Source organism: Centropristis striata, chromosome 8 (assembly GCF_030273125.1).
Source record: "Centropristis striata isolate RG_2023a ecotype Rhode Island chromosome 8, C.striata_1.0, whole genome shotgun sequence".
NCBI classification, from domain to species: Eukaryota; Metazoa; Chordata; class Actinopteri; order Perciformes; family Serranidae; genus Centropristis; species Centropristis striata.
The window spans coordinates 11,254,843-11,268,204 of record NC_081524.1 but is presented as its reverse complement, the minus strand read 5'-3'; the positions used below and the strand labels follow the sequence as shown (position 1 = coordinate 11,268,204).

At 41.3% G+C, this 13,362-nt stretch overlaps 1 protein-coding gene across 6 annotated transcripts; it reads left to right on the top strand.

Annotated features, from left to right (window-relative positions):
* The first annotated feature begins 3,401 nt into the window (after nt 1-3,401).
* Nucleotides 3,402-12,762, top strand: LOC131976847 (zinc finger protein 865-like). 6 transcript variants are annotated; one of them, XM_059340031.1, is made up of 4 exons: nt 3,402-3,622; nt 4,173-4,300; nt 6,603-7,249; nt 9,356-12,762. In XM_059340031.1, exons 3-4 carry the CDS (start codon nt 7,033-7,035, stop codon nt 11,725-11,727), a joined length of 2,589 nt encoding a protein of 862 aa, XP_059196014.1. In that variant the 5' UTR covers nt 3,402-3,622; nt 4,173-4,300; nt 6,603-7,032; the 3' UTR covers nt 11,728-12,762. The 6 variants fall into 6 exon arrangements, with proteins under 6 accessions (XP_059196014.1, XP_059196012.1, XP_059196011.1 ...); XM_059340029.1 differs by having other exon boundaries at nt 3,404-3,622; nt 4,173-4,285; XM_059340028.1 differs by lacking the exon at nt 3,402-3,622 and adding an exon at nt 3,629-3,764 and having other exon boundaries at nt 4,173-4,285.
* The last annotated feature ends 600 nt before the right edge of the window (nt 12,763-13,362 follow it).

Below are 13,362 nucleotides of genomic sequence, written 5' to 3'. Positions count from 1 at the left end.
ATAAAAGAGCAGACGGTGGACATTGTAGCGAGAAATCATTTTTACAGGAGGAAGCCTACACAAAGGGCACAAAAATATTATGTTTGATTTGGCTGCCACTGATGCATTACAATCACTGCAATTTGCACATTTCACCACCAGGAGGTTCAGGAGCTCTGAGACAAAACCTGCATGATGCCTTCACTTAAAATTTCATATAATTTATCAAATAGGCTGCCCACACTGTCCAACACCTGTCACCAGTGAAACCCCATTTTTCACAAATTATGCTCAGTTAATGGCACTGACAGTAACAGAGAAAGACGGCAAATAAGCTTTAAAAGACAAATTAATATTCAAATTGCAAATGCGTGAGTGTGAGTCGAGGCTTTCAGGATCTTTGATGGACCTGAGTAAAAGATTCTGCATCCTACATGCTCCGTTAGCATCCAAGCCTCCGGCAGGATGATTACCATCTTTAAATATCAGACAGCTGGAATTATTCACATCTCTGTGATTATAATGACTGAATCAAATCCACGATGTGTGTGATGATAAAATTATGATTTAGCCTGAGGTTAAGGTCCCCGCGACTTTTCTCACAGCTCTGACTTTATCTTCTTTTCTTCATTATTATAACTGATCTGGGGATGGAGTTTATTGATTTGTGAATTATTACTTTTAGACTGGCTCAGTAGATCGGTTGTTGGGATAGAGGAACAAGAAAAGATGCAAAGAAAGACCTTTTTATTATTGAGAAAACGTATCTTTTCAAGTAACGTAACGTTACTTGTTCTCATAAAGACATGATATTCAGTGGTAACACCGTTTTTTTTAACTCTCAGAGTTATGGATATGTAAAGGCCGCTGATATAGTCTAAATTTTATACCTTATGTAGTTTATAAAATAAAAAAGAAACTGGGATCAGAAATTATTTGAAACAAACTGGATATAGTGTGGATAAAAATGACTTTAGATGGTATTAGTTACAATTATTAATGTCATATCAATAGCCTATATATTGTTCATTTATACACCCAATTTTTAAATACAGTAGGTGAAAAGGTAGCATGTCTCAAATTTCAGAGTCAAGGAGGACAAAATACTCACATTTCACTTGTTTATTCGGCTCACATCACAGTGAATAGTCAAATAACTCTATCTTTGCAGGCTTCCAACTCTTTTGTAGCCCAATACTTACTGTACAATAATATCTGACAGTGAACTCTAAAAATACAACAGTTTGCAGACATGCATGCAACATCCTGCACACAATGAACTTCCCTTTTGATGCAAGACGAATATCCCTTTATGAGACGTGTTAAAGTGGATCTTTTACAGTATAAATGAAGTTCTAATGGTAAAATGATTGAATGGGAAATTATGTTAACATTAGCCAATAGTGGGTTCACCATCACAGAGCCTCTCTGGATGTTTATTTCTTGATTTTTTTTTTAGCAACCCTGTCAATCACATGCTCTTAGAAGGCCTTTAAAAATGTATATGTTTTGTAAGACACTATAGAGTAAATATTCCATTATCACCATAAAACTTCGCCATATGATTACTTACGTTGCGATAACTGTTTTGTATAACAAGTTTTCTGAAATGTGTTTAAATATGTTTTCAAAATGCAAATGAGACATTATCTTATGCAGTGATAGTCAACTTACGGCCCACGGGCCAGACAGGGTGCCAGGTGGTCCGCCGACCTTTTTCTAACTCACAATGAAAATAAACTGATTCACACTGGGAGTTTTTTTTGTTGTATGATTGTAAATGAGGTGTCAGAGTGCATAAAAACTTGTCTATAGAAAAAATTGCCATGCCAGGATCCCCTGTACCCTCAGACAGAGGTCAGGGGTGAATATGTTATTCATTATGTCCCTGGTGGGAGAAGTTTATGTTTATGGTTTTTTGATTTTGAGGGACTGTGTGATGGAAAAAGGTTCCAGTGGTGATTAATTTTGTATAAACTCTTTCAAATGTAAGTGAAGCATTTAGCTCCAACCGAACTGGAGTAATTAAATGCAGTAAAATATCTGATTTATCTGTCATATAGACTATGGTGTCAATCCTTAAAAAGTCAGTTAGAAGGATACGTTATGAGCCTTTTAATGTTCATTTTATCTGATAAATATAAATAAATTAGTAAACATTAAATGTTTGTTTAAAAATTGGCCCCTGGGCAAAGCAAAGCCCAAAATCTACAGCAAACCTTTGATATTTTTGTTTAACACAGAATGCAAATTAACACTTTCCTTAAATATAATTATATATATAGTTAACATATAGTTCAATTTGTGCTTAGATGGTTGTATCTTACAGTAGCATAGGCCTATTTTATTTTTCGGGTACCTAGGGACCCGAGTTGGTAGTCCCTGTATGTTAAATATGTTGCTGTGAGGGTAAATACAATTAGCCTGATTTTCATACTATGTTGTTTTCTGAAATCTTATGTTGAAATATGCAAAGGAGAAATTATTACAAATTCTATTTTTAGGGGGATTTGGGGGAAATCTATGGACTCAATAGGTCAAAGTGTAGTGAGATAAACACCTAAATTAGTATTTTAAATGTTTTCTTTTTACTACTCTCATATTTTTCATGGGCTATTGTGTATTTATTAGTTGTAGCCTAAATGTATAATATTCCTTGGGTCTAATAATAGGCCCATAACACCTCAGCCATTATGTAGCATGGGGAAAATTCCTCAACCTCTTACTGAGACTAAGTAACTTTTAATACAGTCTGACACAGATGGGCTTTGTCTAGTTTTGTTTAACACAGTATGCAAATTAACTGTCACTTTCCTAAAATAACACTTTTTTGTTGCTTTCAGATGGCATTGATTACATAACTAATAATAATAATAATAATTGAGAATAACTAAGTTAACATTTTGCTTAGATGCATATTTTATTATTTGGGGTCTCCGGAGACCCCAGTTGGTGGTCCATGTCTGTTAAACATGTTTCTGTGAGGGTAAATACTGATTTTCTTACTATGTTGTGTTGTTTAAATATGTTAAAATATGCAAATAAAGAATTATCTAATTCTAATTCTATTTTTTTTGGTGAATTTATGATAATCTACATACTCAGTAAATCAAAGTGTAGAAAAAATAAACGCCTAAATTTGTATTTTGAATGTTTTTTCCCCATAAGTCTGTTAATAGGCTGCTGAGTATTTATTAGTTGTAGCCTGAAGATATAATATTCCTCGGGTATAATAATAGGCCTATAACACCTCAGCCATTATGTAGTGTGGGGAAAAGTCCTCAACCTCTTACTGAGACTAAGTAACTTTTAATACAGTCTGATGAGGCGGCTGTGAAAGTGGACTGAACACTATTCGTATTAATGTTTGTGGTTTAGGAACCCCGTTTTACCAAAGAGCCGCTGTGAGCCCTCTGCAGCCGCCTGTGCTACCCGGAAATATTACAAGGGCCGGAAAGGACCGATGTAAAGGGAGCACACGTCACTCACTTTTACCCAAAAATATTATCACCGACCATCCAAAATTTTCTCGGCCGTCGAAATCTTTTTAGCAAAAGCTCCCCTGCAGACGCAAAACGGCCGTAAACAAATGGCAAGGAGGCGGCTGCGGTGTCCGTCGGCGTTGATTTCTTGTGGGAACCGTGTAAGTGTTGAGCCAGCTCAGCATCAGTGAAAATGGCTCTGGCTAACGACTGGAAAACAGCACGCAGAAATGGAAGCGGACGGTAGTTAGCTAGGCTGTTAGAAGAAGGCGTGACAGGCCTCATCCATCTGCAACTGGATGCGTAGGTAAACATTTACCGAATATAGGTTACGCATATGTATATGCTAACGCTAGCATCGTGGTGTTAAGTGCAGTCGGCACGCTTTTAATAATGTGGCGAGGAAAGATAGCTAACGTTAGCTTAGTCGTGTGTTATGTGGTTTTCCAGACTGCGTGTGGCTCCAAACGGCTAAACACGCCGAGCCCGTGTAAAATATGATGCTAAAGAGAACCGTGAAGTTTTGCATGCAAGCGCGTCCAATGTGTTTTTCCTTTTTTTTCCTCCATCTTTCAAATGTTAGCCAATACTATTTCAGGATGCCTCCTCAAGTGCATCCCGTTATTACTTGCGCCTGTAAAGATACTGCTCATGTTTACATTGTGCAGCGGGTCTGATGTTAATTTTAGCATTCTCTGCCCTTCTTCACAGGAATGGTGATTTACATTAAAATGAGAGGCAGTCAAATGTGCGATAGATTATCTTCCTCATCTACCAGGGGAGCTCACTCCCCACTAGGTTCATCGCATCGATTAGAGGAAACGGTAAGATATTAAAAGGTGAGCAAAACGACATTCAAAGTGAGTAATCCTACAGTAGCCAGAGTGCTTTTAGCCTTTTCACAAGTAGACTAATGGAAATCTGAATGCAAACAACAACTTGCCTTAAAGTAGTTAAAGACTAACGCATAAAGCAACAGTTAAAACGTCTTTTCTGCCGTTTTTGGCAACGAGAAGTGGATTAAAATGGATTAATTCAATTTAATTGTATAGGGTTATCATATTGTTATTATAGTTGGGGTTAGATAAACTATAATACAGGGCTGGGGATCTAACCCGATAAAGGTAATTTCAAATCTACATAATGATATATATCACAATATGGCTATGTTTTCTGTTCATTAGATAAATAGTCTATATGAAATGGCCTTATAACATGGTAACACCTATTAAGTATACTCCTTTACCAAAGAACTTAAGTGCAAAATGAGCATAACAGTTCCAAGTGAAATTATAGAGAGCAAATAAAGATGCATACATTGGACTGAGAGAAATTTGAGTTAGTGTGTGTGCTTGTTATTAGCAGTTTAGACAAAGTAATTGTGTATCACAAAATCTTGAAACATGATTTAATTATGTTTCGATTGCATTTAAAGACAATGCATTATCATATTTTATTATCACCTAGCCCTAATATATCATCAAACTTTGTCACTTCACAGACTGAGTACAGATACAACACAAGCACTTAACTAGTGCAATGTATGCAATATATATATATATATATATATATATATATATATATATACACACATATAAATATGTCAATGGACAATCAATATGGAGAATGTGAAATATGAATAGATGTAACTTAATATCTACAGGCCAGTCATCCTCTTGACCTATAAGATACTACACAGCACTTGATACTGTGTAATTACCACCGCTATGCCTACTCAGATGATGGAACAGTACTTATATTCCTTTTAGACTATTGTATAACAAAAGACAATTACCTATAATGCACTTTGACATTATGTGGATGGATTTTAGGCAAACTGACAGCTGTGTAATGTTATGAACACTTGTATTGCTATCTGGTAATGAACAAACTAACAGAAAAAAAAATAAGTGGGTAATGTATGGTGAGTATGGGGCAAGATTTTTTGTTTGCAACAGAACAGAACAACAGAAAAACTGTCTTCTTCTGTAACTATTACCACTTCCTTTTGGTTATAATTACAAGTCATGATGTGCATTATTATGACAGTACAGGTGGTAAAATGTAGCAGAAGTGTTTGTAAACTACAAATATTAATTTATGCACCTGCATTTAGCCAAAAGTGAGGTGTCTTCTGTCTAATGTGTTTTATTGAGCATAAATGCAATTTGGTTCATGCCGAGATAGACACATATACTTAATTCAGTGTGAGATTCTTTGCATAAAAGAACCTCTGCAGCATATAAGGGTTAATGGGGTAGTTAACTCAGTTTATTATATCGTTATTACTTGGGCCACTCTCTTCAAATTAGCATTGTTTAAAAAGCAACATCTGCATCCTTTCATCACATACCTTTATGATAGTGGCCCATTATGAACCGCTATATGCATAGACAATAAGAATAATGCTTGCGTTCTGAGTGAAGATGTACAAAATTATAAAAATAGATTTAGCATTAATTTTGTCCTGCAAACCAGCAAAACCACATCATGGTAAGTTGTGACAAAAATCAGAAGATGGAATATGTGTGTTAACATGTTAAAGCGGTTGAAAAAGTAGAATTATATAAAGAGAGATAGTTTGAATTGTTGAAATTTGTATGTCTTCAACTTTCACCAGAAAATGTGACTGGATGTTGACTGTATATTGGTCACTTCAACTGAGGGGCTAATAAATAAAATCTTTGGTAGGTAAATTGCAGCAAGAATAAGACATTAGTAATACTGAAACTTAACACAACAAGTACTGATTTGTGTCATTAAATGCAATTTATATGTAGAGGAAAAGGGGCAAATTAAAACCTGCTGTTAAACTATTCTACTAAACGTAACGTAATCTTTCTCTCCAGTTAAATATTGGGATTTGTAATTACATTACTGAATATATTTAAATCATTATTTCAAATAACTTCAGCCATGTAGATAAATGTCTGTTTTTGTAATGTTAGAGATTTATCTACATAGCTTACATTTTGTGAAATGATAACTTAAATTGAGTCAGTATTGTGATTGCAAATTACATTTCTTGATTGGAAAGAATTGTAATGTTAAGTTTGTAGAATATTAGGCTTACTTTGCCCTTTTTCTTTTACATATTCATTATGACTTTCATCCTCTTTTTATTTTATTTTGTTTTTTCAGCTGTAGGAACGACTTGGCTGAACACGGATGAGGAATCTTGCTTAGAAGGATAATATCAACGCAGTAACTCAAGGGAAACAAGAAGAAGTCATTTAAACAGCTTCTCAATAAAAACTATTCTAAGCAATTTTGAAATTAGGTGGAAATCATCTACCTTTTAACCTTTGATCATTAACTCCTCTTCCCGGCTACCCCACTCATTTTGGAAGTAAGAGTGCGGGTCAGTGGATAATCAACAGCACCAGAAGTAAAGTATCTGGAGAGACGAACTTAAGTTTTAAGACAACCAAGTAGTTCTGGATAAAGTAGTAGCATAACCTCACCATTAGGGTAAAGTTTGTCTTTGTCACCAGTCAGTGGCGGGATCATTTTTTCTGCTCCTAGCGCTGGAGGTTTGACCCCTGCAACCCCATGTGCCAGTGAGTGGGAAATGTTCCAATTTGGAAAATACAATCTGGACATTATAGAGATGTTAAGTGGGCATCAGGCCCACCAATTCAAAGGCCTTGGTTTAGATCGACAACTGCAGCATCAACAGCAAGTGCAACTTCACCAGCATCAACTCCAGCAGCAGCAGCAGCAGCAGGCTGAATCTTCTGGAGCTCTTCTGTCTGGACTTGGCTTGGGCCCCCTGCAGGGGTCAAGAGGTAACGCCTTTTCTGATTCTGCCTCCATTTTTGCCAAGATGAGTGCCCCTCCTCCCCCACCTTTACAACAACAGCCTTCCTCATCTCAGAGCTCTCGTTCAAAGTCAAGCAAGATGAGCAGCAGCAGCTCAAGCCATTCGTCAGGCTATCCACAGTTCCTGCGCTCTTTCCACCCGTCTGAGGCAGCACTAGCACAGGACCAGTTACACCCAGGTGTAGGCCGCTTTGAGCACTTTGCTGGGGGAAGTAGCAGTAGTGGGAGTGCTGGGGGATTAGGAGGATTAGTAACATCAGCACCTCCACCCCCTCCTCCTCTGCATCCCGGTCTCTCTGTCCCCCAAGCATCATCTGGTCCCTCGTCTTCCTCTCCTTCCCCTTCAACATCTGTGGCCACATCTAATAACCCTTCTAGCAGCAGTGCAGTCAGCTCACTGGGACACCAGTTGGTTGGGGCCCAGTCTGATGCACGAAGCCTTCACCAACAATTTAGTTGCATGTTAGCCGCTAATCAGTATTTCCTTTCTGGGGTGCCTTCTAATGCTAGTTTAGAGCAATTTCTTGTACAACAGGGAACCCATAACCACTTAGGGCTTGGTTTAAGTCAGACAGGCGGGGAGCCAAGTACTAGTCTTTCACCGCCTCCTGCTTTGCATTCTTCTCACTCACATGGCCACTCCACTCCCCAGTCGCAGCAGGCTCCACAGCAGCCACCGCAGCAGCAACAGCTCCCGCCTCACGCCCTTTCCCATCCTCACTCTCATTCCCATCCCCACCACCCGCTCCACCCAGGCTCCCATTCCTCATCACTGGGTGGCTTTGACTTCCAGGGCATCCCTGTACTCTCATCAAATCAGATAGCTTCTCTGATGCAGCAGGAAGCAGGATTGCCTCTCCCTTTACCACTTCATTTATCTTTATCTAAAGAAGATGGTAAAGGGGAAAGCAGTGGAGGTGGAAGTAGTAGTAGTGGTGGCAGTAGCAGTAGGAGGAAGAAAGCTATGGCCGGCTATTTGCCACAAAGAAAATCTGAAAGCAATAGTAATAGCAGCAGCGGTCATGGCCATGGCAGTCACAGTGGTAATCCCACCACCAGTAGTAACGGTGGAGGGCTTAGTCATGGCCAGCCCCCAGCTTTAATTGGGAGTGGGGTTGGTATGTCAAATATGGGTGGAGACCCATCATCCCTTCTTGCCTCATCCTCCTCATCCTCATCAGTAGTTTCTTCCTCCTCCTCCTCTGCTCCCTCTTCCACTGCTGCCTCAGTACTGGTTACTAATGATTCTCACCTTTCTAAATCTGATAACCAGAGCTCAATGCAACCCAACAACACATCGTCTGATTCAGAGCCCGTTTATAGCTGTGGAGAGTGTGCCAAAAGTTTCCCTCACCTTTCAAGCCTTCGCAGGCATTTGCGCATGCATGAGCCAACCACTGCAGGTACTAGCAATTCTGCCACTACTGGCCCAAACCCCATTCACATTAAAGCACAGGCTGACCCAAGTCTCCCCCATTCGACCCAAGAAACTCCCCAACCCTCAACCAATTCATGTCCTAGCCCAGACAAAATATTTCATTGCCCTGATTGTGGCAAAGGCTTTAAGAAAAAAGGGCACCTCCTGCAACATGGGGTTTTACACTCTTCAGCCCGCCCATATGGCTGCTCCACCTGCTCTCGGGCTTTTAATCGTAGAGAGTCACTGACACGCCATGAGAAGATACATGAGGAAAAGCCATTCCGATGTCCCGCCTGTGGTCGTTCCTTCCGTGAGAGCACCTCTCTACTCAACCATGCTGCCTCAGGCACCTGCGGCAAGCCAGGTAGGGGACCCAAACAAAGGGGCAGCAAGACAGGAACTGATGGTGAGGACAGAGTCGGGGGAGGGGGTGGAGGAGGTAATGGAGGAGGGGGAACTTATCAGAGCAATAGAGGGGTAATTTATGGGAAAACTGAGGAAGAAGATGGTGTAATCATTGTGGGGGAAGGAGAACCAAAATCAGGTTTAGGATGTGATGGTCTGTTTCAGTCTGGAAGGGGAGGGAATTCAAATGACAGGGACAGAACAGATGCTAAATACCCCACTGACTACTCTCGGAATCGTTACACAGGCTACCATGATGATCATCGTTCTCAAGGTAATCCATCTCCATGCTACTCTGGTGCCTCCCCCTGTGGAAGTGGGATGGCGGGCCCAGCTCTGAGAAAGGCACCCTTGGCACCAACACTGCATCCACACTCACAGAGCCACAACCAGCACCACCATCCGCAGCAACAGCCCCACCTGCCCCTTTCTTCTCTACTGGATGACTCAGAGGATGATGTTACTAGCTCTGTCAATAATGCAATCTCTGCTATAACAGCAGCTAGTAACAGTGGAAGTAGAGGGGATGATAGGGGAGACATCATAGGAGGTTTACTAGGTGGTCTTGGTTTAGGTCCTCTGGGTTCACCTTCATCAACGTCTGGTTTGGATAAGAATTTCAGAGGTGGTGGGAGCCAGGAGGCTATGAGCAGCAACCCACAGAATCCTCCTGCAAAACCAAAACGTCCCCGCAAACCCAGAGCTAAGAAAGATCCTGCAGCTGGTGGACAGCCCCCCAAACGTAGGCAATACACCCCCAGAATGGGGCCCAGTGGCCTCCCACGCACTCACCTCTGCAGCGTCTGTGGTAAGGGATTTGCACGTCGCGAAACCCTACGCAGACACGACCGCATCCATACTGGTGAGAAGCCCCATCACTGCACTGTATGTGGAAAGTATTTTAGGGAGGCTTTTCACCTCAGCAAGCATCAAACAGTCCACTCTGGTGCAAAGAATTACAAATGCAGCATCTGCGGGAAAGAGTTTGGTTACTCCCAAAGCCTCAGGAGGCACAGCAAACTCCACCAGAAAGGGGAGCTGGAAGAGGTGCCCACAACACCAGCTGCGGAGAACCTTAACAGCTTTAACCCAAACCCTCAATGTAGCGTGGCCCAAGACAGGAGCCAGAACCAAGCACCAAGCACCTCCTCCTATTACTCCTACCCTCAAGACGTCAAGCCTCAAGACACAAACCCCCAGCCACAACCTCCACCCCCACCCCAGCCACAGCCCCCACCTCCGCCTCGACTCTACACCTGTGCTATATGTTGGAAGTCCTTCCGCCACCACTTCCATCTGACCGCCCATCACCAGACGGTTCATGAAGGTGGAGGTGAAAAGCTCTTCTGCTGTGAGGTATGCGGAAAAGCATTTGCTTACTCCAACAGCCTCACTCGACATAGGCAATCACAGCATGGGATGACCCGCAATGAACCACCTAACCCGCAAGAAGGCAGCAGTGGTTCTGGAGACAACAGAGGTGCGAGTGATGTTAATCAGTCAGCTTCAGAGAGCGAGGCTGCCACCAATGCCCTGCTACAGATGGCTCCTTCCACAGAAAGCCATGGAGGGCAGGGTCTTAGCGTGGTCACTCATAGCCACCAACAGCCACCCCCGCAACCACCAGCTGGTTACTCCCCCCTCTTTTATGATGCTGCAGCCCAGTCCTCAGCCTCTAATGCTCCATCTTACTCGCACCCTCTGCCTCCAAACTCTACAATCATGGCCCCACAGCACCCACATTCCCCGGCCGGGGTGAAAGGAGAGCACATATATCCAGCTGGATCCCGTAGCCGTACGCTCCACACCACAGCCCCGTTCCAGCCGCTCACGGAACTGCCCTCCACTGAACATCATCATCTGCATCATCATCATCATATCTCCCACCATCATCTTCATCATCAGTCAGGTACCCAGCCCCACCAACACCTTGACTGCAGCATCCAGTTATCACACGATGACATGAGACGACACAAGAAGAAAAAAAAAAAGTCCAACAGGAAAGATTGGAGGGAAAATAAATGGGAGTCCCAAGATTTAGTAAGATTTGATGGAAGCAAAAAGAAGAGAAAGATAAGCTGTACTATAAGAGGGCAGTCAAATAAAAAACAAGGCTCTCTTCGTTTGACAATTAGGCGAGGAGAAGGATCAGGTGGTGGCGGGTATAAGCTTGTCAACACCGGGGGAATGAAGGTGCAGATCCTCTCATCTCTCAAAGTCCCTGTGAAACGTTTCGGCTGTCCTATATGCCCCAATTCTGTGTTTTCCCGTAAAGCGGGACTGCTTGTCCACATGGCAGTTAAACACCCACAAAGAGCCTCGACCACTCAGGAGCGACTAAGGTGCAGTGTGTGCGGGAAGCAGTCTCACAGGCCATTGGCAGCCTTCATCCATCGGGCCTCCCATCGTGCCAGAGGGACTTTCTCCTGCCGGCGCTGCTCCACACGCTTCTGGAATGCTACTCTGCTCTACAGGCACAAGGTGTCCTGCCGCCGCAGGTCTAAAGGACTGCAGCGAGGAAATGCTAACAGGCTGAAGCTTTCGAAGAGACCAGGAGAGAGACAGACCCGAGAGGGTCAGGAGGAGACGCCATACCTACAGGGACCATACAGATACTGAGCATCCTGGTATCTGAAAAAGAGTGGCATACCAGAGGGATATATCAATTCTAACATGGGAAGGTGAGAAAAAAAAGGGACTTGAAAAGGCAAATGCTGCCTTGTAGGAGAATTATCCTCATGTCTGTTGACATCTACTCTGCTGACTATTAGAATGAGTGTGTTAACAACTACTGTAGAACATCCTATAAAATATCACCAGAAATTCTTCCAGATTATATTGGAAGGTGTTTTCAAAGACGTGACTGTTTCCATAGGTTCATTAACCCCTTAAGTGCATTGACACTATGCTTGGCTGACACTGTGCAGTTACTAGACAAGTTTAGGTGAAATGACCTGCTAATGTATCTCTCTTCCCCATAACTAGACTCCCGCTACACCTCTTGCTGTATGATAAACGTCTCTGCTGTGTACTTTGTCTTGTTGTTGTTCACTTAGAGGCTCTGAGGATTTTTGAAATGTAAAGTGCATTTATTAGGAGTAGGGACATGAGGACAAAGACCTTTGTTGATAGTTTGTCAGTGCATGTTTGTTCTCTGGTCAAGTTTTTTGCTGAGGTTGTGAAATCACTCCTACAGTATGTGATGGTTTATTCAGTATATCCCCAGAAGTTTGTAGTGTTAAATTTGAAAGTTGCTCTATATTCCCTAGTGATTGAATCACGTATAGATAAAATGTCAAAGTTGCTGGTAATTAGCATTTCAAGGATCCCTCTCCTGCCAAAATGAAGAAACTTACAAAAGCCTTGCTTAGTATGTTCACTTTACAACATTTATTTGAGATATTCCTAGCTTTTATACCAAGAGATTGAAAATAGGTTAAACAAGTGGACTGTAACACATGTTTATCTCATGTTATTTGTATGCTCTTTTTAGCAGTGATAATTTCTACAGTACTTCACAGTGTGTTCAAGACAAGGACCTATCATAATAGAAACAAATGTAATATTCCATGTATTTATGTGTGTAACCCAATCAGACTTCATGCCAATCTTATACTTAACCCCTTTTACCTTTTACTTTTTGCTGAGTTGCAATCATATTCTTACTGTCAAGCCTTGTTTTTTTTTCTTCTAAAGAAAATAAGTTTTAAGTACATCATGTCACTTTATTCACATATGAAATGTTCATACCCCTGTCAAGCCTTGCTTTTTTTTCTTCTAAAGAAAAATGATAGTTTTAGTAGATTTCTATCACATTATTTACTGAAAAGTCAGTAGTTGATTATATTTCAGCAATGAATAAACCTTAAGTGTAATCATTTGTTTTCCTTTCGTTTCTCATTCAAAGTTACCCGCTGCAATATCCAGAAGATGGTACAAACTGCTAGACATGAGTAATTTGTAACTGCTACCAAAGTCAGTAATTAAGTTTTCCCAATGATATTTAGCTTTATGTCCTGCGTGAATTCTATATCGCTCTGTGGATCAATGGATTTCAGGAATCGTGTATGTGTGCACATACAAAGAATTTGACATTTTGTTTGCATCATTCTCAATATACCTGCACAGAAATAGATGTAACCTCTAAAACAAGGACAATAAAGCAACAACAAAGGTAAAGAATAGACAGCACTATTATGATCACAGGTATGTGAAAAAAAATTATTTAAAAAGCACCAATTGTCAACAACAATA

What these genes read in the sequence shown, in the direction of transcription:
- LOC131976847 (XM_059340031.1), top strand. Translation starts at nt 7,033, where the DNA reads ATGTTCCAATTTGGAAAATACAATCTGGACATTATAGAGATGTTAAGT. An exon ending in CCCCCTGCAGGGGTCAAGAG is followed by an intron (nt 7,250 to 9,355) that starts GTAACGCCTTTT and finishes ATCGTTACACAG; the next exon opens with GCTACCATGATGATCATCGT.